This window comes from Bombyx mandarina, chromosome 19 (assembly GCF_030267445.1).
Source record: "Bombyx mandarina strain Sakado chromosome 19, ASM3026744v2".
In the NCBI taxonomy this organism is placed as follows: Eukaryota; Metazoa; Arthropoda; class Insecta; order Lepidoptera; family Bombycidae; genus Bombyx; species Bombyx mandarina.
The window spans coordinates 12,131,111-12,158,159 of record NC_143225.1 but is presented as its reverse complement, the minus strand read 5'-3'; the positions used below and the strand labels follow the sequence as shown (position 1 = coordinate 12,158,159).

The 27,049-nt window shown below is 37.3% G+C and overlaps 2 protein-coding genes across 2 annotated transcripts in view; one reads left to right on the top strand and one right to left on the bottom strand.

The window, feature by feature from the left end:
- The window catches only part of LOC114240842 (oxysterol-binding protein-related protein 9), a 74,564-nt gene that overhangs the window by 46,654 nt on the left and 861 nt on the right, over positions 1 to 27,049 (bottom strand). The window lies entirely within an intron of this gene.
- On the top strand, positions 90 to 26,918 carry LOC114240853 (very long chain fatty acid elongase 7). Its single transcript, XM_028171541.2, has 5 exons — positions 90 to 199; positions 6,570 to 6,760; positions 9,242 to 9,485; positions 25,996 to 26,138; positions 26,644 to 26,918. The coding sequence occupies exons 1-5, from the start codon at positions 151 to 153 to the stop codon at positions 26,809 to 26,811; spliced, it is 795 nt and encodes a 264-aa protein (XP_028027342.2). The 5' UTR covers positions 90 to 150; the 3' UTR covers positions 26,812 to 26,918.

The window sequence follows — 27,049 nt, the reverse complement described above, 5'->3', positions numbered from 1 at the left end:
TATATTACCCTACCAGTCGATGCTTTTTATTTAGTTATTTTTTCCCCACTTTATTTCATTATAGTACCCGCTGTATATGAATAATTTAACGCAAACCTACATAAGTAACTGGACTTATTTACTCCAAGTACTTACTCGAAGACGTGAAGAATGGAGTGGCTCCGAAAATATTACCACACAGTGTTCTACGATAGAGCGGGTGAGTACAACTATTTTGATATCTATATATATATAAATAATTAAATTGCTGTTCGTTAGTCTCGCTAAAACTCGAGAGCGGCTGGACCGATTTGGCTAATTTTGGTCTTGAATTATTTGTGGAAGTCCAGAGAAGCTTTAAAAGGTAGATAAATATGAAAATGCTCGGAATTAAATAAAAATAATATATTTATTTTCCCTTTGATGTGTCCCCCGTCGGACGGATTCCTTTCGTTTATTTTATACAAAAATTTAGGTCTTTTATTTATCGATTGAGGCACTACGAAGTCTGCCGGGTCAGCTAGTTAATAATAAAATCGTAAGTAATAAATTGTATTTAGCGAATGATAATGCGGCTTGTCTTTTCATAAAACGTGTTGGTTTCGAGAATTACGACCCATAGACACAGCCCACTGAGTTTCTTGCCTGTCCTGGTGAAACTGGAAAGGCCTCCGGGCCACCAGTAATCCTTCAATCATAAAAAAAAAAGTTTCTTGCCGGATCTTCTTAGTAGGTCGCGATTCCGATCTGGTGGTCTTTCTGCGACGAACTGCTCTTAATAGGGCTGTTGACAAGGTTCAGGTTCAGGCTCAGGTTGAGCCCGTGAGCTCACCTAACCGTTCGGTCGTAGATGGGATAGCCCATTAGGCAACCAGTGAATAGGTAGGTGAAAAAAGAGAGTTACTTTACACGCATTACAATTTCAGGAATTTGGTATTGCGTATACTCTAATCTCTCGACAGTTCGAAAATAAATCTTCAATCAAAGAAAATTTTTACATTTTTTTTGGCGTAGATAAGTGACGAAGCTCACAGCTCTTAGCATTGTGGTCCTCTGAGCTTCATAGATGTGAGTTTCATCATCATTCAAACCGAAGCGCAATTGCTTCGCGGCAAAATTAGCCAAGATGTTGTTACAGATCGCTTCAAATCAATAAAACGCCTTACCATATGTAGAAACATACTTTAGTTTAATATATAGTTTTCTTGATTAAATTTCATTTGCGAACTAACGTATTCGGGGTGAAAAGTTCAACCAGCTCTCATTTAAATATATAAATTAATTAGCAAATCTACGTATAAATTTGTAGTGATTTATTGACCTGCTGTCGGCTATCGCCAATGGTTTAGATATAATAAAATACAGGATGGCCTAGTATATCGTTGCTTATGTATTGTTTGACGGCTGTCCCATCTTTCGAAGCAGAACGCGAGATTGATTTACGGCAAGAAATCGTCTGCTGCTAAATATGCTACCATTCCATGTTTGGTTACCAGATCTAAAGACACCCTGGAAGGTATAAAGGGAAGATCTTCCATCGAGCTGGTGATACTTCTCGGTAGACCGACGGTCCACATGTTGTTGTATATACAAGCTTATCTTGAAAATGTCGTAAGCGAATTTCAGGCATCTGTAAAATTTCTTGTGTTCTGTGATAGCTACCCCCCACAACATAACCACGTGAATGCCGCCACCAATCTTAAGAGAAGAGGTCTAAGTCTCAATTGTATAATAGCTATCCTATTCTTTAAACCAGACTGCATCGCGAATGAGGCAGGATGGTGGTACCTAATTGTGAGTGCTAACAAAATTAATAGTAAATACCAGTTATTGTTCGAATTACGCTGATGTAACATTCAGAAAATGCTGCTACCCATTCTCTGATGAGCCCTTTAGCTGCTTTCGATGACACCCATACGAAAAAATCTGGTAGTGTTACTCTAGGCCGACACCAAAATGCCAAATGTTATGACCATCGTTCGAATCTGCACTACTTTCTTCCTACTGTCATTTTGATCTAAAATTAAAATGAAGTGAATTTTTTTGACTTCGTGGCCGCAATCCAATACGCTGTTCCGACCAAATCTGCACTACTCTGGATACCACCGTCTACGATGCCATACACACCGCCGAGAACAGAGGAAGATGGCGAAACATCATCCAGAGAAGGATAATGGAAGGAGATGGTCAGACATGAGGAACGCGACTCAAGGAAGAGGAGTTGTTTTTCTCGCTTTGTTTAGTATCAGTGCATTATAGCAAGAGATTAGATCAAAAGGAAGACCAGCATTCCTGAGTTTGGTAATAACTAGCGTAGTATTTACGCAGTGAGAGATTATTCGCATGAGCATTCTTAAACGTTATTTTCGAAGTTAATTGTAATTTAATTATGATTTTCTCCATATGTAGAAACACGGTTTCTCCAATAGCTTAGGAGTGTTGCTATTGATCCAAAAATTTGAAATACCAGGCGTAAAGGGTCAATTTTATGCAAAACAGCGCTACGTGGATACATTTTCGTTGTCATATCCTACGTTCGTGCTTAATATTAGAAGTTACACAAGAACAACTATATGTCAACTTATTTCATGCTCATCTATAGCTTGCGTTAGAGAGAGATAGATAAACTTTGGACCGGCACAGATACAGTCCAAGTTGCAGTTTTGCATATACCAAGCTGACCACATGCGCTTGCGCGATGTTGACTGATAAAATTTCTATAACAATTGATACTTCGGTCTCATACCTTAAGGTTGTATTAATTTCTATTGGCTCCAATAACCATTCACGACCAGGTGAACCTCTTCAACTGCCTATTTAAAAAAAAGTATAAATCATGTTCATATCGGATCTCCCAATAAGACTATTTAAGTGTTAGCTTAAACAAGGCGAATGAATTTCTAAAACAGCTCTGAGCGTTATTTATTTCCCGTGCGGCCGACGCCTCATCGCCAAAATGTCAAGTGAGCTTCTTACGATTATTTTTACGTAGCTTTCAGCTACCACTTCTGACATTTTGCGGTTTTATTACGGGATTCAAGCGCCTTCGGCATTAAGTCAAGTTATTAGCAATTTACCGAAGCGTTATTTTCCTTGTTTTCCTCAATTCTACAGTCTTTACTAAATTGAAGCAGTAATCTGGCGGTACATTATTTCGCAAAATTCCATTCCTATCCGTCATTTGTGACCACGATAATGTATAAGATATTCGAAACGTCAGAAATAATGAAATTTTGAAAGCAAAATTATATTATAAAAGTAGATTGTATTATATTTTGTTTACATGAATCGTTGTTGTAAACGAAGATAAAAATATGCAGGGGATTCGATATATGTTATTCGTAACAAACAAATCTTTTCTCTTTATAATATTATTAGTATTAGTATAGATTACTTTATTCTATCATCACCTTGCGTTACATTATTGGAGTTTTAGCAAGGATCCCTGTTTAAAAAAAAAAAGAATATAGCCTAAGTCACTCGGGGATAGTGTAGCTTCCAAACAGTGAAAGAATTTTTCAAATCGGTTCAGTAGTTTCGGAGCCTATTCAATACAAACAAATCTTTCCTCTTTGTAATATTAGTATAGAAGTATAGATATAACAGACTTAATGGTTATCTGAAGCAAGGTATGAGATACAACCAACGATATATCATAATTGCTTTTATACGGATATAAACCTTCATCAAAGGAGGCCTGCAGAGAGTACTTAACGGTAGGCAGCGGCTTGGCTCTGCTTCTGAAAACAGTCACGTCAGACTTCATCCTTATGTATTAGAGTGGATGGCCTTATTTACATTGAGATATTGATAGCTTTCGGTAAACAAATTAACATAATTCTCCACAACAACAAAACTCTCCACGAGACAGGCAGTGCCTAGTGTGGAGAGTTTTTAGCAAACTGTTACGTGTAAATGTTTTTCAAGGTTAATAAATAAATTATTATTATAAATTATTATTATTATAATTTTAATAATATAGAGACAAGTTCCCTAACCACCTATTTAACTATAAAAAAGAAACCGAATAAATAAACTGGGCAACTTAAATTCATTTGGAATTTGCAAATGCAAACGGTGAGTCAGTACCATCTTGCGTAACGGCAAAGCCTTTTAGCGCAGCATTCACAAATGGGCTAGCGCAGATTATATCGGGGCGTCAAGTAAATCTACCGACCTGTCTCCCGCTGGTGACCCGCAGAAGCGTCGGGACCTTTCACCGGTTACAAAACATACTCTAATACAATTAGATGGTCTTTTGTATTTTTAACGTTCCGACTCGGCGATAAAACTCGAATGAAATATGTAGATTAATTTATGTCGGCACGTATAATGGGAGCGATCAAGAGCTGTGCAAATTGATGCTAAATCGATTTTAGGGTACGGTTACCATGTTGCTGTTTAACTTTTAATAATTATTTTTACTAATACCCACTTTTTTAAGTTTGTGTGAAAATAATTTTTAGTTGAAATTGATTATCAAAAGTTAGTGAACGAGTTGATTAAAAAGAACGTTAATATTAAATATTTAGGAGAATAAATAATGCAGTTTTGCCAGATACGTCAAAAATATATACCTACCAGTATAGAATTGACTAAATGCAAACGGATAGAACGATAACCATATTTAAAGATCTCACAAAAGATATAGTCACAATACCGGTGAAGTTTAAAAGGTTTGATTCATGTAAAAATATTACAGTCATAGTTTAAATTTTTTTTTAGGTTTTGAGAGTTTTAGACATAATCAAAACTACTTTTACGACTTAATTTCGATTTTTTATTTTCTATATTCATTTCCGACATTTCTAATATTTTTCAGTTTTCGTGGTCACAGACGACTGATAATGACAATAAAAACCTAGCTTAAACCGTGAAAGTACTTTTAATCATTATATCTACAGTACGAACAGAAGAATAATTATTAACATTGAAAGAAAATATAGGGTAAGCCTGAAAGATATTGTAGGAAAACAAATTTGACATAATAATATTATTATACTGATATATGAGAAGAAATCTGAAATTGGCGGGATGTTTGATTAAACAAGTGGAAAAGAGAAATCGGTTAAATTAGTCGAACAGGGAAAGGCCAAAAGAAGATGATGACAAATCAAAATGCGTCGTTGTATATTATAGAGATTGTAATGCAACAATCTGGATTAGTAGAAAGAACGTAATCCAAATAGGTCACCGTTGGGGGACAAGAGCGCACATTATCAATAAAATAAAGCCGGCTAATCACAAAAATATTCGAATTTCCGCAACAGCAAAAACTGTTCAATATCTAATATCAAAATACTATCTTCTTCCTTATGTTAATAAACAATAAAGCCATTTAATCCAAATCTCATTTTCGATATATATTACAATGTTTCTTAGTAAGTTATTGCCAAATTTAAGAAAGGTTACTTATACTTAATTAATTATTAATATTAGTATTATTTATGAGATTTGGCTCTCTATTTGAGTAAAAGCCTCCTCCATCCTTTCTTATCTTCCCTTCCTTATGTTATAAATACTTAATATAATATAGCTACAAAATACTAATTTTGGTATTTTTCTTTTATCTTCTACTAAAGTAAACACAAGGTTAAATAAAGCAGATCATTCTACTGACAAAATATATCCCTTCAACATCAGCAGACGTCCATAAAACTAGAGCCAGTTTATACGGAGCCCGCTCCTTTCGAGTTGTTTAACGCTTGGCGGATACGTTACGATGCAATTCACATTGCTAAATCTAGGTCGTTTCGAATGTATTGGTCATCTGCGTGGTCTTCACGAATGCAATTCAACGCGAAGGCCTTCAAACCTTTTTATTTAGGCGATTGGATATTAAAATTTAAAGCCCTTTATTTGATGTACATCATTTTTATTGCGCCTCATGTTAGGTCACGAGTGTTACGTAAAGTTTTTAACTTAAATAGTGAAAGAGATCATGATTAAAACCGTTCTAATCTTAAGGCCTTGCTTCATTAGTTCATCAATGCAACATTGGGTTATATATTTATGGACAATATATCTTATAAGCTTATTCCTTTGTTTTTTGGATTTATATTGTAACTATGGGGTTAAATGACACTAGTTAGATAATGTTGTTCTGCTAATCTACACTGTCAAAATATATCTCCAGTTCTGATCAATAGAACAATTACGACAACATGTATTGTTTCAATCAAACTGAAATCCACTTGTGGTTTTAAGACTGACTTGGTAGTGCAATTGTTAGCACCCTTATCTTTTGGCCTAAGGGTCGTGGGTTCGATTCGCATATCGGGCAAACGATGTGTGATGAACAGGTTTGTTTGCTCTTTTTCTAGGTGTTTATTATCTATATTTATGTATATATTTAAACATATATAAGTATGTTTATCGATCTCTGGTACCCAAAACACAGGGGAACCTAAATTTGGGCCGGATGACCGTGCGTTATTATTTCTCAGTTATTATTATTATTATGAGATTATCCTTCTATGCATTATTGGGTAGGCAAATCAACTGAGTAATTAGCCAAAGACCAAGTTACCAAATACTGTGTACTTTTGTTAGTACAGAAATGTTTGAATGCTTATTGCTTTTGTTCCCAGATCAGAGGGTCAAAGATTGGCTGTTCATGACGTCACCATGGCCAATCGTGGCGATCCTAACGACTTATCTGCTGCTCATCAAGTTTATTCTGCCCATCTACATGAGGAACAAGAGACCTTACAATTTGAAAGGCGTTATAAAAAGCTACAACTTAACTATGATTGTTTTCAACTTGGCCGTTGCTTGGGGGGTGAGTGATTATCGTTATTTGAATTTGTGCAAATAGAAAACTAACAATATCACTGTCTTCTGCTGAATATAATGCCAATAAAGATATCATCAATAATAACTTTATTGATCACTCATTTTATACATAGTACAGGTAATATTGGCGACTGAACCAAATCGAAAATGTAGTAATGACACAACTGCAAACAAAAAGTTTGTAAAGTTGTGTTTGTAAAGTTTGAAAAAAGTAATGTTCAAAGTAAGCCCAAGTCAGTCATCGATCCTTGTATTATTTGATATTTTGTTTGTGTGACATTCAGTTAATTGCGACTTGTTTATCAATATCTTGAACGATGTATTTTTTTATGCACGAAATATAACTTATTCTGTTGGGAGTCACGAGTATTACCTTTATATTTAAAAACGGCTTTTATTACAGTCGTCTTGTATTAAAGTCCTGTATAAAAATTCCTTTTCTAAAATGTAACACCAAAGAAATTGTTTAGCATCTTACATGTATCTCTAATATGAGTTTAACTAAGCCTAAGTCACTTCTTATCGTTTTGTCAAATTCTTACTATTTCAATCCGTATTGTAGAGTAAAGACAGCCAGCAGACCTTGATTTTGCATTATTTCATATTTTGTTTGTGTTTACATTCAGTTCATTGCGACTTGTTTATCAATATCTTGAACGATGTATTTTTTATGCACGAAATATAACTGATCCTGTTGGAAGTCACGATTACTACTTTTTTATTTAAAAACGGCTTTTATTACAGTCGTCCTGTATCTATGAAAATATTCCTCTTTATAAAATGTAACACCAAAGAAATTGTTTAGTATCCTACTTCTTTCTGGTCGTTCCCTCAATGCTGATGATCGTGACTGTATGCCAATCTTTTCCACTCGGTCCGGTTCTGCGCCATATCTACCGCTCCCTGTATCTGGCCTCCAGTCACATCCTGAGTTGGTCCACCCATCTAGCTGGCGCTCTTCCTCTAGCGCGCTTCCCCTCCATTTGTCCGAGAATGATGAGTTTCTCCAGGCTGTGCAATGGGGATCGCATTATTTGCCCAAATAAACTCCCGATCCTTTCCTGGCAAGTAGTCAGCAGGCGCTTGGTGACCTTCAGCTCTTCGAGGATGGAGACATTGGTTCTCATAACTGTTTAAGGTAGTAGGTAGTATCCTACATGTATATCTCTAATATGAGTTTTAATGTTAGGTGTGTCTAATCGCAACGCGGGTCGTTAGTGAATCGCATGAAACGCTTCACGCGTGTACACTACCACATCCGGTGAAGTTATCACGCACGTTAAATTTAAATAAAATCACGGCTTTTATGTGTTTTGATCGACTCGGATGAGTAATTGAGATCGAAGGCACATTTTGGCGTTGAGCAGTTACAGATTACGTATCTTTTTATCTTGATACACGAGATTATGAATGACAATAATTCACAACAGAGACATAGCGGAGCAAATATTATTATTATAACTAGCGACCCGCCCTCGCTTCGCTTCGGAAACTGTATTTTTTTTTTATGGTTGAAGGATTACTGATGGCCCGGAGGCCTTTCCAGTTTCACCAGGACGGGTGCTGTAATTTATTATTGATTTCTCCACTATTTAATTTAATGTTATTACACATATAAACCTTCCTATTCAATCACTCTATATATTAAAAAAAAAGGCATCAAAATCCGTTGCGTAGTTTTACAGATTTAAGCATACATAGGGATATAGGCACGGAGAAAACGACTTTGTTTTATACTATGTAGTGATTTAGCTTGCTATAATTAATGAAGCGAATATTGTTTCCGTACCTCCACGAATTAGTATCAGAAATCGTGTAGATGAACGATTAAAAAAAGAACATGAGAACACTATAAAAGCGATCGAATATTATTTTACTAATGGTTGTTATATAGAATGCAACGTAGCACAATCAAAAAACACTGACGTATACGTAATATAGCTTAGGGTAGATATTTGCTGTACATTGCGAGTCTTCAAAATACGGACCACTATAAAGCTTCAAATATTTATGCTAAACTTAGCAAATGGATGCAGTTTTTAGTTGGTCTTGGACGAATGGTTTCCTCATACGATCAAATTCTCAAAAGGAAGATTCAAACTAATGTCGTTCTCCGAATGATCATAGCAATTTGAGACCAAGTAGAAACAAAATGGAAGGTGATACCTACATCACAGCCTCCCCTAGCCAGATTCAACTAAAAAATGAAAAATAATTAATAGTTTAAAAAAACTAAAAAACACGCTTTATATAAAATTCAACTAAAAAATTAAAAATAAATTTTAATAAATTTAATTTGAAAATAATGTAAAAATATATATATTTTATTGTAAAAAAAAAAGCTTGGGGTGCATGTTGTTATTAGTTATAAATATTTTTCTGACAGATATGAGTAGAAGAATTATTATTTCAATAATATCTTAAAAAGCAGCAGTTTTTTTAACCTTATTATTTATTTAAATTTCAGATAGCAACGTCAGGTTGGACAACCACATACCATTTCGGATGTGTTCTACCAGAGTATACCACGAAACCAGAACCAATGAGGATGCTCACTTTCATGTGGTGGACATTGATCATCAAGATGACAGAGCTGTCGGAGACCGTAATATTTTTGTTGAGAAAAAAAAATCAACAGGCCTCGTTCCTTCACGTGTACCATCACGTCATCTCATTGGTTATGATATGGTGTGGTGTCAAATATATTGGAGGTATGTTCTTATAGTGTCGGAGTCTGGAATTTTATGGACATCTACATTGCCAAATTTTAGCTGCTCACTTCCGCTATGTAAATGCCTCTTGACAAAATTGAGCGTAATTGTGGCCCACTATGGCCCTCTCAATATTTTAATACAGACCTACCCTCAAATTCAAAGCATAGGATAGCCTGTTCTGCCACATTACCCCTACATTCGTTTCTGCAGGCTGTCAGACGAGTTTATGTTCCATTCACCTGAGTGACGAGTAATTATAGATCACCAGATGACGAGTAATTATAGATTCCATAAATATATACAGCTCAGCGTGAATTCTGTCAACTAACTTAAGAAGTGAAGCTTAAATTCCATCGGGAAAATGGTTCAGGTTGAGTACCCATTTAGGCCGCGGAGGATTCGAATCCTCCGTAAAACCATTTCGTATGGTAACTCCATAAAACCAATTCGTATGGTTCGTGTTGTAATATTTACGTAAATAATACACATTCAGCATATCTTTATATTTCAACGGTTACGATTCCGTGTGTCCTAAACAGAAATTGAGTTATTTCAAACGCTCATCATTATTCTATACTGCTGACTGGCTGATGTCGAAACGTATTATGAATTATGATATAACGTTTCCTTTATTCGCGGATCGCGTGTATTACAGTTTAAACGTAAATACGGGTCTTTCGTAAGATATTCACTATTATTGCCGTCCGAAATCCGAAGTGGGAGCTCAGAAAAGCGACATCTTGGGAATATCGCATCTGAATAAGTGGTATTATTGTATATTAAGAGAGTATTAGTGGTAGGACATGTGAGAAAATCGTGGATACACAATTCCTGGAATCTGGTCTGAAGATCAAGGTTATTTTGCTCTTCGTAGCACAATATTAAGGCTCGTGTCTTAAGGCGGCATTCACTTTGGGTTCACTATGGGTTTCGTTAGCTGCTCAACTACAGGTGGAAAATAATCTTGTTTGCCTAACAACTGCAAGAAATATTATTAAACATGTATTATAGCCGATTTCAAAAAGGTAGGTAGTTCTCAACTCTGACTGTATTGTTTCTAGGTGAACCAATTTGGTTAATTCTTATTTTATTTGACAGTTGGTGTTTTCATGTGGTTTCATTTAAATATTTGCAAGATTAGACCAATAGTTTGGTAGTCATATTCGATTGGCTTCCATTATCATTTTAGTTTGTTGAAATCTTATTTAATAATGCATTAAAAGAGTCAATGGTAGGTTGTACATCCGGGAATGCTGATCCATATATAATTACCCACATTCGATAGCAATAAAACAGACACTGATATTACTGAAGCACCGCGAACGAAAATATATGAAGTAGCAACACCACGAGGTTCGCAATCCTTAAGTTTAATAATAGGTGAATCATTATTAAAATCATTTCAAGTAAACTACTGCATTGCGTAGCCTTTCTCGGTTGTTGCACTATGTTTGTCTCTCAATGAACAATTACCCAAGCCAAACCAAATCTAACAATTTTAAGTACATATTTAATTTTTTTGTCAGTGAAATATGTTTCCAAAGATCCGCGGTCGACTGTTAACGTGGTGCAAAACGAGTCCGTATTTCAAAATATCTCAGGCCGCACCTTCATTGCCTTCATTGAATTCAAGAGACGTTTGTAATGCTTCGAAATGATTATTCGAAACGTTCCCCAAATACATTTAAGTGTGGTATTTGGGCATAATTGTAGAACAGCAAATAGGTCGATCGCCGAACGAAGAAGTTCTTTGATGATGTCGAATTCCCCAATATGGATATATCTATAGAAGAGTTAAATTGCTTGGCGTCTCTCGATTGCGTCACTCGATAGTGTGCGTATGATTCAATTTGATGTCGAGAATATATTTTTATTGCCATACAAGGCAGACTAGCCTATGTATATAATAATGAATTCGAGTGCTATTTACTTGGGGTTTGTATTCGCAAACAATATAAGACGTTCGGAAATGTCATCAAAACCGAAATAATAATCTAATTCTGTAACATTTTCTATAAACAAAGCTTGAAAAAGGGTGCGTTTATCTATATATTAATACGTGAAGCAAAAACTTTGTATCCCTATTTACGAAAATTGCGCGGACGGAGCAATATGAAATTTTCCACACTTATAGAGAATATAGAGAAGAAGTACATAATGCTAATATTTTTTTAAAATAATGCATAAAAGATACATTAAATCAATAAAGAAAACATTACACACACTACATACCATGTATTTGACGCACCACGCATGCATACTATTAATTGTCAAACTTTTGTTCTTGACGTCTGTGGTCAAATTGAGAATACATTAAATATTGTTTCTTTATTAATATTTTTTTATAGTGTAGCCTTGGCAAAATTTGTGATTATAGAAGTATAAAATACAATTATAATAGTGTACAAACCTATTATACAATTCCAATTAATTATAGTCGAAATTCGACTACTGCGGGACCTCTAGTTTTCCTAATTACGATTGGCCCTAATCTACGCGGCAATTAATAAAACTGGATAAGATTTATTTAAGTAAACGAGAAAAAAATTAGGCTGTCAGTGCCTTGTAGTTTAGGGGCTGAGACCTCAATATAAACTTCGAAGAAGATACAATTGTTTTATTGCACTTATCTCAAGCTCCCCCTAGTATTAAATGGTTACCGGAACTTATAGTGTGAATACCATCACCCACCCTGTAAACTGGAACGCATGACTGCTTCATCACAGAAATATGTAGGATAAACATGTGTGGATTTTTAATACGCTCTACCACTCGTTATCCGCATGTATAAAAGTGATTATGGTATCCTGTACCTACAGTCTAACTACATATTAAGTGTATCTATCATATTAGGTACAAGATGCCTAATCAAAGGGACTTTTATCTTTGATTTCAAGAACAACTCACTTTTTTTTTTATTGCTTAGATGTGTGGACGAGCTCACAGCTCACCTGGTGTTAAGTGGTTACTGGAGCCCATAGACATCTATAACGTAAATGCGCCACACACCTTGAGATATAGTTCTAAGGTCTCAGTATTGTCACAACGGCTACCCCACCCTTCAAACCGAAACGCATTACTGCTTCACGGCAGAAATAGGCGGGGCGGTGGTACCTACCCGCGCGGACTCACAAGAGGTCCTACCACCAGTAATTACGCAAATTATAATTTTGCGCGCTTGATTTTTATTACACGATGTTATTCCTTCATCGTGGAAGTCAATCGTGAACATTTGTTAAGTACGTATTTCATTAGAAAAATTGGTACCCGCCTGCGGGATTCGAACACCCGTGCATCGCTCGATACGAATGCACCGGACGTCTTATCCTTTAGGCCACGCCGACTTTACACAAGATATAATTAAAACAGTACTTGTACACTTTAATCTCAAGTTCATTATTTTCATTGTATTATTACACGGGATGTTTCGAATGATTTACAGTTTTCGTGGTTCACGGACAACCCATAACGGGACGTGAATAATAAAAGCGAAATTGGGTCGTAAAAGAAAATATTGTATGTTTACATTATTTCTGAGACGGGCACAAATGTACGAGGTCACACAAATTGAAATCCCGTTTTAAAGGTCACATTGTATTCAAACCTCACTTGAAAATTGCGCTCTTACCGCAATGGTGAAATTTTTAATCACTCCACATACATAGTTGAGGTTAATAGGAAATATGTTTTTTTTTTTTTTTTTAATATCCTTTGTAGGCAAACGAGCATACGGCCAACCTGATGGTGAGTGGTTACCGTCGCCCATGGACTTCAGCAATGCCAAGGGCAGAGCCAAGCCACTGCCTACCGCTTAATACTCTCCACAAGCCTCGTTTGAAGAAGGACATGTCATAGCGGACATGTCATGAAGGACAATCAAATATTTTTAAAAGTTACCATACGAAATATTTCATTTTGAATTAATGTATCGATAATATCGGACCGCGGACTGACATTCGATAGTTTAGAAGTCAATAGTTAAAAACCAATTTAAATTGTTATTTAAATTCAAATAGTTAAATTGATATTGCGCAAAATCATTAGGTGTGTTAAGCACGCTTCACTGTGATGGTGTCGTAAGTTCGAGACTAGAACTAATTGAATTTTAAATTTTAACAATCGCGTCTCGTTTGATCTTTTCGGGAGTTCTCACATCACTGACCACTCAAAATTACTAAACGAAATAAAATACTGAATAGAATGGGCCAGATTAATCGACATTAGCCAAGCTTTACAAGTGAAAAGGGCTAACATAGTTTTCCATAGTACAGAGCGGGAAATTATATTGGGTGCTCTGCACTATCTTCCAAGTATGAATACACAGGTTATAGATGATAGAAGTTATCGCATGATGCTTGAATGTGCAAACAGGCACGAAGAAATAACTAATTTTGGTATCCGCAACGCTTAAATACCAAATAGTAAAAGTAATTGCTTTTAAACAAAAACGTTATAAGTTCGGGACAAAATAGACGGTAGTTGGCATAATTTCAAGAATCGAGGAATAACATTATAGTCTTTCGTGACACGAAAACGGCCGTCTGGTGTAGTGGTAAGTGACATGGTCACTACACAAGGGGGTCGCGGGTTCGAATCCCGCCAACAGAAGATATTTGTATGATAAATATAAATGTCTTTTCCAGGGTTATGGATGTCTATTAAATATATGAATGTGTATAATAAAAATCTTACATTTATATCCGTTATCTGGTACCTGTAACACAAGTTCTTTACGAAGTTACCACGGGACCTGTTAACGTGGCGTGATTGTTAGTATTTTTTTTTTTTTTATTGCTTAGATGTGTGGACGCGCTCACAGCCCACCTGGTGTTAAGTGGTTACTGGAGCCCATAGACATCTACAACGTAAATGCGCCACACACCTTGAGATATGAGTTCTAAGGTCTCAGTATAGTCACAACGGCTCCCCACCCTTCAAACCGAAACGCATTACTGCTTCACGGCAGAAATAGGCGGGGTGGTGGTACCTACCCGTGCGGACTCACAAGAGGTCCTACCTCCGGTAATTACGCAAATTATAATTTTGCGGGTTTGATTTTTATTGCACGATGTTATTCCTTCACCGTGGAAGTCAATCCGTGGAAGTCAATCCAATACAAGTCAACAAGTAAATATATTTTTTTTTATTTTTTTATACTATATAGCTATTTTTTGAAGCGTCTGAATTAATTTTATATATAGATATTAAAAAATCCAAAATAAAGCCGTTAAGAAATAAGAAGTCATTATAGACCGACAGTAAACATATTTTGTTCTTTGGTACTTGTATATATGCTTACTTATATTGTAAATGTCAAGTATGTAATTTTAATTGTATACAGGATAACGTATAATTTCAAATATATATATGTACACAATAACATTTATATTGAATGTTATGTAATATACAAAACCCAAACAACACATTCACCTCACGAAGCGCTGTGAACATTCAGGACGATAAATGAGGCCAATCAGCACACCTAATATGGTGCACGCGATATCCGAGCCGCGGCGAAATGACAAACATAAAACTCGTAATACAAGCCCTTGCCATTGTTTGTTTCTCTTCACCACATCGACAAAAGTTCATTAGAAGTGTAATTGACAAAGCTGCATCAGGAGTATTAATACTACTCGTAATATATAAATCTACAGTGGTTTTTACGGATGTAACTACTGAAACATGCATCCGATTGACTTGAAATTTGGTATCCATGTAGAAAATACATGTACTTAATGGATAGGCTAATATTTATATGAGCGTTGGACTCCCTACATCAGGTGCGGGGGCGTTAATGATGAGAATCTTTGTGGGGGTGAGAAATAATAACGTTAATTTTAAATTCCCAGCGAAGCCGACAGGTACAGCTAGTAATTTACAATACTGCTTTAGAAGTATAATTGACTAAAGTGAATTGAAAGTAGGCGGAAAGATATGCGAATATGTAACTTAAATTTGAAAAACTGTCGGATCTTCTCAGTCGGTCGCGATTCCGATCCATTGGTAGATTCTGCTCTTGCTAGGGCTAGTGTTAGAAAATTCTCTCAGGTTGAGCCCGTGAGCTCCCGTCCGTGCGTATTCGGAATAGCATCTTAGGCTACTAGCGAATAGATAGGGAAAAAAGATTTAATTTTCGATGCCTTTTTATTATATCTTCTAAGAGGTGTGTTAGATGTATAGATCGGTATGTGAGAATTGAATCCACTAAACAAACCCTCAGTCGCTCGTTAACTAAGCGTCTGACCTCTGCCGAGATAGAACTTTGAAAAGTCAAGTGAAGGGAGTTGGCCAAGTTACAATTATTACGTTTGTTGTTTCGCCACCTCGCCCCGTGGAAGAGTCTTATATCACGGGATCTGGATACCAACAGATGGAGCCCCAATTAAAGATTTGTCTTTCGGGTGTGGGCGAACTTGTTTTTATCAAGTATACGTATTTTTATCATCCAAGAAACAATCTTAGCTTGGGATTAAATTTCGAAATTTTACTTATATACTTTAGATGGGTGAACGAACTGACGACCCACCTGCTGTTTTACCGAATCCCACGATCATAACCAGGTGAGCACCACAGCCCACTTTCAGAAACAGATCGAAGTCTCAATCTGTTGTAACGGCAGCATGGTTTGAACTGAAATGCATTACGGCTTTGCATTTACATGTGCAATTGAGGATAAACATGGGTCCTTTCGCACAAAGAATATGGGACGCGTAAGAAATTTCTGTTATTCTTTTGTTACGCATTATCCACGCGTCCACGACTTTCAACCAAGATAATTTATTTGAAAAAAGAAAATTAAGCTGCCTTTTGCGCAAGTACCGAAATGTTGCGCTAGTTCATCCAGTTGCCGATATTTCAATTTGGGCCAAGCTCTATAAATTACCGGAAACTTGGATAAACCTTTCGCCTCTGATATCCAAGTTAGACAGACAGCGAAACGGATAGGCTCAAACATAGTGTGTACTCGATGTCAAAATAAAAATAATATCTCTATTAAGTACGATAGCTTTTACAAAATCGATAATGGCTTTCTCTATTACTAGCACTCAATAATTAGTGGTTTTTTAAATTGCTCGATCTTCAATTAACAAATATTGGCTCCAATCATGAACAATAAGGATAATTGCATTTCGAACATACACAATATTGTCCGGGGCAATCTTTAAAGCCGGAGCCGTAAAATTGTACGTAGGCGTATGATAGCTGTAATCAAAGTAAACATAATTCGGAAATTTCGATAGAGATTACTTCACATGCACTTGATAAAAAGGGATGTTAGATTATGTGCATTAATTTTATGTATCTCTGAAGTACTTTAAGGTTTGTGGCGAGTGGCCTTCATAGAACACCAGATATTTGACATATGTCTGTCGAGCAATATGACCGCTCGGTGGAAGATTTTCCCTTTGTTGTAGCCTTCCACAGGTTAGTCCGTCCGATGTATCTATCAGTCTTGCGGTTATGTCACGGTTTGAAATTAGAATACCAAATTTAGTGTACCTCCGGGGAATTCACGAATTATGTAGGAGCACCATCTTGTTCTTCTTCTAGGTTGACTGGTCCCATTACTTGGAGGTGACTCTCGTTCTTAAGATTTCAGAATATTCCGTAGTATTCCCGTAGTTTTGTCCGCGCATGTCACTGCGGAGACACCGGCCGTTTCCTCTCTTATGTTCTTCTAAGCTGGTCTTAGCCCTTTTGACAGCCTATCTTTTCACTTCATTTTTGTTTACACTAATGTGATATTGTCTAGGCACCGTGTAGTGAAAAAAAAAACGATGACAGTTATAGCTTATTTTTAATCAAATATGATGTTTTATTACATTCATAATCATTTGAACGCAATTTGTTTATTTTTATAAACTTTTTTAATTAGACTTTTATTATTAGATTCGTTAGACATTGATATTATAAAATCGTGTCTTAACACTATGTAAACTATCATAATTTATTAATGTCAAAAATAAGAAAATAATTATATTTACCAACAACTTCTCTTTATTGGTTTTGCACACATTATCTTGGCTATAATACCTATTGACAGTATGTTAATATAGCACTGCATCATCATTATCATCTTGAGTCCAAAAATGTCCACATTTAGACCCCCATCTGACAAGATTCGCCACAACGACCGGTCTTGTGGATCGCGAACCCAGCGCATTTCTGCAACCTTCGCAAGGTCACTATTCGAAAACCTTTGACTCCAAAGGTCATTTGCTCTACGAGCAATGTATACGTAAATTACACCGACATAGATCAAAATATATCCTGAGTACGACCATCGCATAAATACTTAAGTATAAGCCAGCCTAATTATTTTTAATTTATTTTTAGGCTTATGTGGGTAGATTCTCAGTAAGCAGAGAACAATTGTTTCCTTCGAGCGTCTGAAAAGGATCTCCATTTCGCTTTTAATTAACATAAATGAGGTGGAATTGAGATTAAAATGAACGACCGGAGCGAGAGGAATTTAAAAGAACTTGGAACGAATTCAGTTTGTTGGATGTTTCATTTAATACAAGTATTTTCGGGGTTGGTCGCGTGCTGAAGAAAACTTGAAGTTTTTTTTTATTCATAACATAAATTACCCTTTTCTTTTATTGCTTAGATGGATGGACGAGCTCGCAGCCCACCTGGTGTTAAGTGCTTACTGGAGCCCATAGACATCTACAACGTAAACGCGCCACCCACCTTGAGATATAAGTTCTAAGGTCTCAGTATAGTCACAACGGCTGCCCCACCCTTCAAACCGAAACGCATTACTGCTTCACGGCAGAAATAGGCAGGGCGGTGGTACCTCACCGTACAGACTTAAGAGGTCCTACCACCAGTAAGAACCGATCAATATCTCCGTACCCGATCAATATCTCTAAAGCACAATTCGGTTTGCCTGGCGAATTCTCACCTTAATTAGTTACTCGTCTGAGCGTAGCTGGAGTAGGCTCTTAGGATACAAGTGAATAGTAAAAAAAGAGTTAATATCGATATATCATAGTTCCAAGAGGTAACAAATGAAAAAATATTTAGAAACCTGCGGACTCACTTTTGAGTGACCTTTTTGTTTGAGATAACGAAAGATTTGTTTTGTATCGCATCGTAAGTCGGGACACAAAGTACTTAGTGGGCCAGAGTTTGGCGTGACGAGGTTGAGTTTATGTAGCGAGTGGTCACCGTCCCCGTCGAACCCGTCGCTTGCGATAAAGGGCTCGACGAGCGAATTAACCCATAGACACAGCCCACTGAGTTTCTCACCGGATCATCTCAGTGGGTCGCGTTTCCGATCCGGTGGTAGATTCTGTGAAGCACTGGTCTTGCTAGGGTCAGTGTTAGCATCACTCCGGTTTGAGCCCCGTGAGCTCACCTACTAGTTAAGGTTACGCTGAAATAGCCTCTCAAGGCTATCAGCTTAGGTAGAAAAAAAAAGTAGCGAGTGAAAACATATGTTTTTTATTATATTTAACACATATTATAAATATTGTGCACTCGCAGAAGTCGACTGCACCATGACATCCCGTTGCTATGCTAATTAAAGAGCAGCAAAGGTGAGAAGCATATTCTCATATACATTAAATTCTACAAAACGAACGAGTCTTCTGAGAATATGATTTAATTATGATCAAAGAAATTTATAGATCAAAGCCAGCCTAGTTTACAGGGATTAATTAAGCTTCATTTCATTCGAGGTCTGTTGTACTGTTTAATTGGCTGCGAAATTACACTCGTAGACCGTTTTGTAAATGTATTGCTAAGGGTAGTTAAATTTGACGATTCATGCTCATATTACATGTACGAATGCATCTGTTAAGAGTTCGTATAAACAATGAAGACAAAAGACATAGGGAAAGCATACTGAAACTTATTTTGTCCAAGTGTCAGAACGATTCGTAAAACCGTGGTTAACAGCTTGTAAAGTTAAACCAACTAAGCCAGAAGAACTCAATGATCTGCCAAGTATCTGTAAATATCGGTATGCATCCCTATCATCAGTCTGTGGTAGTAGTTCAACCCTGGTGTCTCATATTCCATCGTGGAGGTTATTTGTACTGTCAACATTCACCGATTTTCGGGACAAGTTCGTTCTGTTTCCCAATTTATCTTATCCTATCTAGGACTCCAAGTGTCTTTTTTTCCCTTATAGGCAGACGAGCACACGGCCTACTTGATGGTGAGTGGTTCCCGACGCCCATGGACTTCAGCAATGCCAGGGGCAGAGCTAAGCCGCTGCCTACCGCTGTCTGTTGTATCACAAAATTTTGTGCTGCAAAGCCAGTATGTTCAAAGTATGTTCAAAGGTAAAGCTGCTTTCAGACTACGCTATAATATAATAGCATATAGTATTATAGCTCTTAGCACAACAATATCGCGCACAATGCATTGTTATGGACACGTTCACACTGTACTGTACTATATATTATTGGCTAAGTATACGCTGTTATACTATATGGCCCTATAGTATAGCGTAGTCTGAAAGCAGCTTAAGACAGATACTTTTGCTGTTGACACGCGTGAAAAACCAGAGTCAAGACCGAATTTCAATACATTCGCGAACCTAGACAGCGAAACGTATAAGAGAGAAGACACATACGAATGACACAACCGGTTTTTGTTTATAAATTTATTTCGCTTAATTTATGTTATTAAAGTTTCTATTATTAACTGGTTTTTGAGGGACATTAAATAAAGAGTTGTTTTCTAAAACAAAATTGAATAGTGATGTAAATATAGCGTTAACTTAAATAACACATTCACAATGCGAACGATACATACTGCAGTTTTCTTTCTTAGACTTTATAGGGTTTCTAGTAATTAAGGTGAAGTTATTTTCAGTTACCTTTATACGTCATATGCGACACTACGATAATAGTGTTATAGTAGAAATGGTGTTTTGTATTGGAATTTCACAAGGGCTGTGTCGGCTTCACCTTGCGGGCTGTCATCGCCCGCATGCTAGAGGACCAGAATTCTTGGGAGGCCATGACCAGGTTTTGCGACCTGGTCATGGCGTTCCGTGAGGCTGAGGAGCGCGAAAGGGAGTGGGATCCCTCTTCGGCTTCTCAGCGAAGAAGGCGGAGTGGGCGGCTCGGGCGCGAAGCTCCCGTTCATCTCCCGTAGGGGCTGTCGGGTGCCGGGTGCGGGGGTGCCCGGTACTCGGCTGTCGGTCCGGTGGTGAGGTGGCGCAAGGTGGCTCCTGTGCACCGCTCACGGTGTGTCTCCGAGACGACGTCCTGCGGGATTTTCCCTGGGATGGAGTGCCGTCCTATTATCAGGATGAGTACCGGCGACGGCGAGCCTTCGGCGCGCACTGTGCGGTACCGTGGGTTTCGTGGAGTCGGAGTGGTGGGGCTCGATGGGGTTTAGTCGGTAGTCGGTTTTGCGGGGTAGCTCTTGCGTGGCTGACGCCGTGCAGTGCCTCGCGCGCTTTTCTCAAGGCTTAGTCTCCCGGCAGGAATTGGGAGAAGAGGAGGAACCCTGTCTTCTTCTTCTCCCTGTTCTTCTCTGGAGGCGCCGGAGTCCGACATAACCCGGTCTCTTACCCACCTCGACCGGGTATCCGTAAATGGATTCCCCAGCGTTAAAAAAAAAAAAAAAAAAGGTCTGTGTCGGCTAGAGAGCGTTTGGGTCGTTAAGAAAAATCCTGCAATCCTTGCAAGGTTTTGTGTAGTTTCATATAAAACATATTTATTTATTAAGTTGCACCAACAAAGTGATCATCAATACATTGAAAAACTGACAAAAGTTCATGGCAGATGTCACCTCAACTCTAAGTGCAATCGACAGGACATTAACAACAACAACAAAAAAGTAATATTTGATAACATTTGATTGATTGCTTAAGATTAGTTAATATTTAATTGGGAAATAATCCGCGACAGATTTTTCCTGTAAGTTGTGAGACAATTAGAAAAAACATCTATTTCATCAGTTAAAATTAGTTAAGTGCAATCGGACAAATCCGAATGAACATTGACAGAGACCGCGCTACTGTGTACATTATTGTAGTCCCAAAGGATTCTGTTTAAGGGAGAGTAAGCACCTACATTCGAACGAGCGGGCTTTCTTATAAACGGTTTATATTTCTTCATTCTTGGTAGGTACTTAGGGGCTGATATTTTTATCTGGGTTAGGAGATTAGGTGTTCCATGGATTAATTTGTATAGAAATATACCCCCCCCCCCAATTTGTTTGAAGCAATGAATCGGGTTTTACGAATTTATTTTAGAACGAAAACTGATTTTTCAAAAACGTTAAATCGGTTCGGAATTACACTATGTCTTCGCTTCGTTGCGGATCAATCCCGTCAGTTTTACGCAATCTCGCAATTTCCTAGAAAATCTATTCTATTTCGATTTTTTTTTCTTGGTGTTCCTTTGTTCTAAATGTAATTGCGTAGGTTTTATTTTTAATTTTAGGCTATACTCTTCCTACCTTCTGAAGCCCTTTTATTTTGGATACTATTTAATAGCGTTCTAGTGAATTACGTCCTAGCTTGGATGCCACTAGGTCATCATCATGTATGATCACCAAAGACTATTCTAACGCATCAAGTTTTATTTCTTATCTATATAAGTACGTCGCGTTCACTGCGTAGTATTAATGGGCATTATTGCGTTTCGGCTTGAAGGGTGGGGCAGCTGTTGTAACTATACTTGAGACCTTAGAACTTATATCTCAAGATGGGTGGCGCATTTACGTCGTAAATGTCTATGGGCTCCAGTAAACACTTAACACCAGGTGGGCTGTGAGCTCGTGCACCCACCAAAACAATAAAAAAAAATTTTTTACGCCAATATCAGGTGGACGAGCCCATATCTTCCTTTGTAAACCAATAAAAAAAAATTAGCATGTGCCCCTCTCATATCGGCATATCTGACGGCATATGTAGCAAGCGAACGGTGAAAGTGGTCATCGTTTTAATTTCGTTGCAAAACAGACTTTACGTGCATGCCGGAATGTGCATTTTTCAAAATCACATGACGATATCATAATATTTAAATGCTATTGTATAACAAGGCGTAAAACGAATGGACGAACTGTGTTTGTGACGTGCTCTCTGATTTTGTAACATACAAAACCGAACGGCATAGACATCTGTCTGTCACAGACCCGAACTAGTTAACCGCAGCTCATTTTCGACCAATTTCGTGCGGATACATTGACATCCGATATGTAATTTTTTTTCTTACATATGTGGATGAGCTCACGGCCATAGACAGCCCATAGACATCTACAACGTAAATACCTTTACCCACCTTGAGACATGAGTTGTAAACTCTCACTTTTACAACAGTACAACGGCTGACCCGCCCTTTAAACTAAAACGTATTACTGCTTCATGGCAGAAATAGGCAGGGTGGTTCCTACCCGTGCGGGCTCACAAGACGTCCTACCACCAGTAAGCATGTATGTTTATGCTTCTTCTATACTTTGTGACGTCTACGGATTTCGGTAATCGCTTATCACCTATTGGTCCGTGAGTTTGTTTGCCAACTAGTGGCATAGACAATAGGTATGAAGCACATCTACGATGCTTCGTAAAGTCGTGGAAATATGTCGTGACATACAACCAGACTTTTTATTAACGTGATGATAATTATTAACATACTAGCTGCATCCGCCCGCTTCGCTAGGCATTTAAAATTAACATTATTATTTCTCACCCCCACAAAGATTCTTATCATTAACGCCCCCGCAACTGGTGTAGGGAGCCCAACACTCATATAAATATTAGCCTATCCATGAATTATTTTCTACATGGATACCAAGTTTCAAGTCAATCGGATGCACGGTTCAGTAGTTATAACGGATCATCCGTAAAAACCACTGTAGATTTATATATTAGTATAGATTATTTGTGTTAATCTAATAGGTTAAATAGCTTGAACCATCATTACGTTATTCCAAACTATTACAAGACGTTTCGTAGGAAACATAATACGATCTTCGTTTTGTAACCGCGTCCGTAACCAGTTATACCTATTTAAGTGTCATGACTTTCACGAAATGTATCGTATGACGGCAATTCACAAACGAGTTTTAAATTGTGATAAAAAATACATCCACACATATTATTGTAGGTTTTTTTGTGGAGGAAAGTATTACTGGTGGCCCGAAGGCCTTTCCAGTTTCACCAGGACTGGTCGGGTATGGACTTAGAATAAGAGGGGTGGGATTTGCTAGCAGCTGCCCGAGCGCTTCCAAAGGAGACCTAACAACTAAAGGGCAAATGCTTCGCGACTGAATCTACTACCCGACCCACTGAGTAGATCCGGCCAGGAACTCATCGCACTATTACTACAGGTTTCAAGTTATACTAGACTATAGGTAATGCGACTATGCTGGGGCTTTTTTATGATTGAAAGATTACTGGTGGCCCGGAGGCCTTTCCAGTTTCACCAGGACAGGTGGGCGAGCAAAGGCTCAGCCAGGAGGGGTGGGATTTGCTAACAGCTACCCGAGCGCCTCCGAAGGAGACCTAACCTAACTCAAGAGCAATTGCTTCGCGAATGAATCTACTACCGAATCGGAATCGTATGCCGGCGATAAAATCTTGCAGGCAGGCACTAAATTATCTTATAAAATACGTACCTACTTGGCACATGTCTATGAATGACTTCATGATAAAGCGGACAGTGACCCCTCACCTCACCATCACGAGCATATCGTGTACATTAAAAAAAAAAACAACAGCCATCGGCTCTGTTAAATTCTGGTTCGGTTTCCACGTGGACCGGATGCCCAAACCCAAGCAACATTTGAGCTCGAGTTCGATTGTCCCATCAACGTCCGAAAAGAGATTATCGATGGTGGATTAAGTCGTAATGGGAAATCGGAAGTGCCGATACGAGGTAAAGGGCAAGGAGAAAGTCAACAAATTGACTCATCATTGAATCACAAAAGTATTCACATAAAATACTTGAATCGCGGACTCCCGCGAATATACCAAGAACTATAAAGGTCTTAAATCGTATCGGATAACTTTGATTTCTGGAAACTTCTTTTAAGGTTTAATATCGCGGTTTCTATTATCATTACATTATTTCCAATGCATCGAATACTTTAGGTTCCGTGGTCACAGACTTCGATGATACTTTCTTTCACAAATTTCTAAATTCTCCGTTTTTTTAAGTTTACAACGTAAGAAAATCATGGAAATTTCAAGCTTCTCTCTCAATCAAGGCTATCAAAGAATGTAAGGCATAGGATACTTCCCATTGACCTTTGACCTAGAAAAATTAAATTTGGCACGAGGCAGTCTTATAACATAGCACAAGTAAAGGGAAATGTTTAGAAATGTTATTATATATATTATGTATATTAGGCATAATAATATGCAAATATATTTTAATCCTTTACAAACCTAAGTCAGTAGATAAAGTTACGTTATACAAAGTACGACCGCAAAGTTAACATGTTTTTTTTAAGTTAACATTATTCATCTTTTACATAAAAGATGAATGCAAAAAGTGTTATTATTGATTGATACGTGTTAAGTGGTTACTAGAGCCCATAGACATCTACAACGTAAATGCCGCCACCCGCCTTGAGATATGATTCCAAGGTCTCAGTATAGTTACAACGGCTGCCCGCCCTTCAAACCGAAACGCGTTACTGCTTCACGGCAGAAATAGGCAGGGTGGTAGTACCTACCCGTGCGGACTCACAAGATGTCCTACCACCAGTAAAAAAGCCTGTACATTATTAAATAAACAAGCAACTAAAAACGAGTTTATAAAAATTATGCAACAGAATATTCACGGAAATAGAGTTATCCAATTTGTGCAGCCTCAAAATATAGGTCAAGTTTAAGCTTATTGAGGGCGGGTGCATTATTTATTTTTATTAAGTTCCGTAGTCACATTTGGACAGAAGCCACGGAAACTGGATTTCCTAACTAACAATCTATTCATGTATTCTTTTATTCATGGGGACTATCTCAGAAAGACCATCATACGTCATATTAGCGGTAAATTTATGAAAGAAAGAAAAATTAGGTGTATGAAGCCTTTGTTTTCCTTTTTATGGAATGTAGTCTGCCATCTGCGATACCAACTGTGGGGAATGATGATTGCCATCACTCAAAGACAGTGGAAATAATAAGGGCACAGTCAATGCTATGACAAGTCCTTCTTCAAACTAGCTGGTGGACATTACGTTACGGTAGACAGTAGCTTAGCTCTGATCCTGGCATTGCTGATATCCATGGACGACGGTAACCACTCACCACCAGGTGGGCCCTGTAATAAAAAAAGTCTACATTCTACTGTGTTTAACATTAAGATCTTGTGGTCTAGCTGTAGTTTAATCAAGGCTACAACATCAGCAGTCATTTGATTGAAGCCCGGATACTTTAAGTTATCTCTAAGTCAGACATACATAATGTAGCGTATTATCACACTACAAATGCATTTATATTCCAAAAGCGCAGCATTTATAAGCCACAAATATTTTTAAGCTGTTCCTCTACTATTTGAAGCGAATAACAACTGATTCTAATTTTCAGGTGGCATGGCTTCCTTCCCGGTAATGATCAACAGTGGAGTACACGTAGTGATGTACTGCTACTATTTACTGTCAGCTGACGGCAGCCCACGGGTTAAGGCATATCTGCACAGGTACAAGAAATGGTTGACAATTATACAAATGGTAAGCATAGCTTTTGGAAGCATAAACAATTTTTAATGTAGCTATAGTTTCTCTTGTACTCTCTTAGGCATCTTGCATTAAAGTCAACAACAAAATGATGTTTTCTGTATTTTTCTAGTCAAATATTACATGTCTTTTCATTCATTACATTCATACTTTTAGAATGTCAATCACAGGTTTAGTTAACAACTAGAGGAATGGAGTTAATTTATATCACGTAGTGTGTCATATGACACACTACTCTATTAGCAGTTACAAAATGAGAGTTCTATTCTTACTGCGACAAACCATAGATATATAACAGCGGTCACTATTTAGGATTTCAAGATATAATTGTTGACTCATTCTACCAAAATTACATTTGAGTTACTACGACAAATTGAGTACTTTAAGTGTTTTTCAGTCTCGCTATCTAAGCTAAATATCTAGTTTGTTAACATGTTTTTGATGATTTAAAAAATATTTCCATCTTCCAATAGTTTTACTGGCTTAATTACATTTACAGGTTCAATTTACAGTCTTATTGGCACACGCATTGCAGGCATTCCTACCAAGCTGCCCGGCCCCCCTCACTATAGCGTATATGTATTTGCCAAATGTACTAATTGTATATTACATGTTCTATGAATTTTTTAAAAAGAATTACGGTGAAAATCATAAAATTAGTAAATAATGTTACGGCTAGTTGATATGTTTCAACCTTAGATTTGTATTTAATTTTTATCAACAATTAACTAGATTCAGAAAATTAGCACTTAAATAAATAAAAAAAAGGAATAACTGTATTGTTTTCTTTTTTCCTTGTTGAGATGGATATTACCTAAATGTTTTTAATAAACAAGTGGTACCCTTAAGAATGCTTCCACCTGTCAATGCGGTTTCTAAAAAAAAAAACTTTCTATGGCTGATGA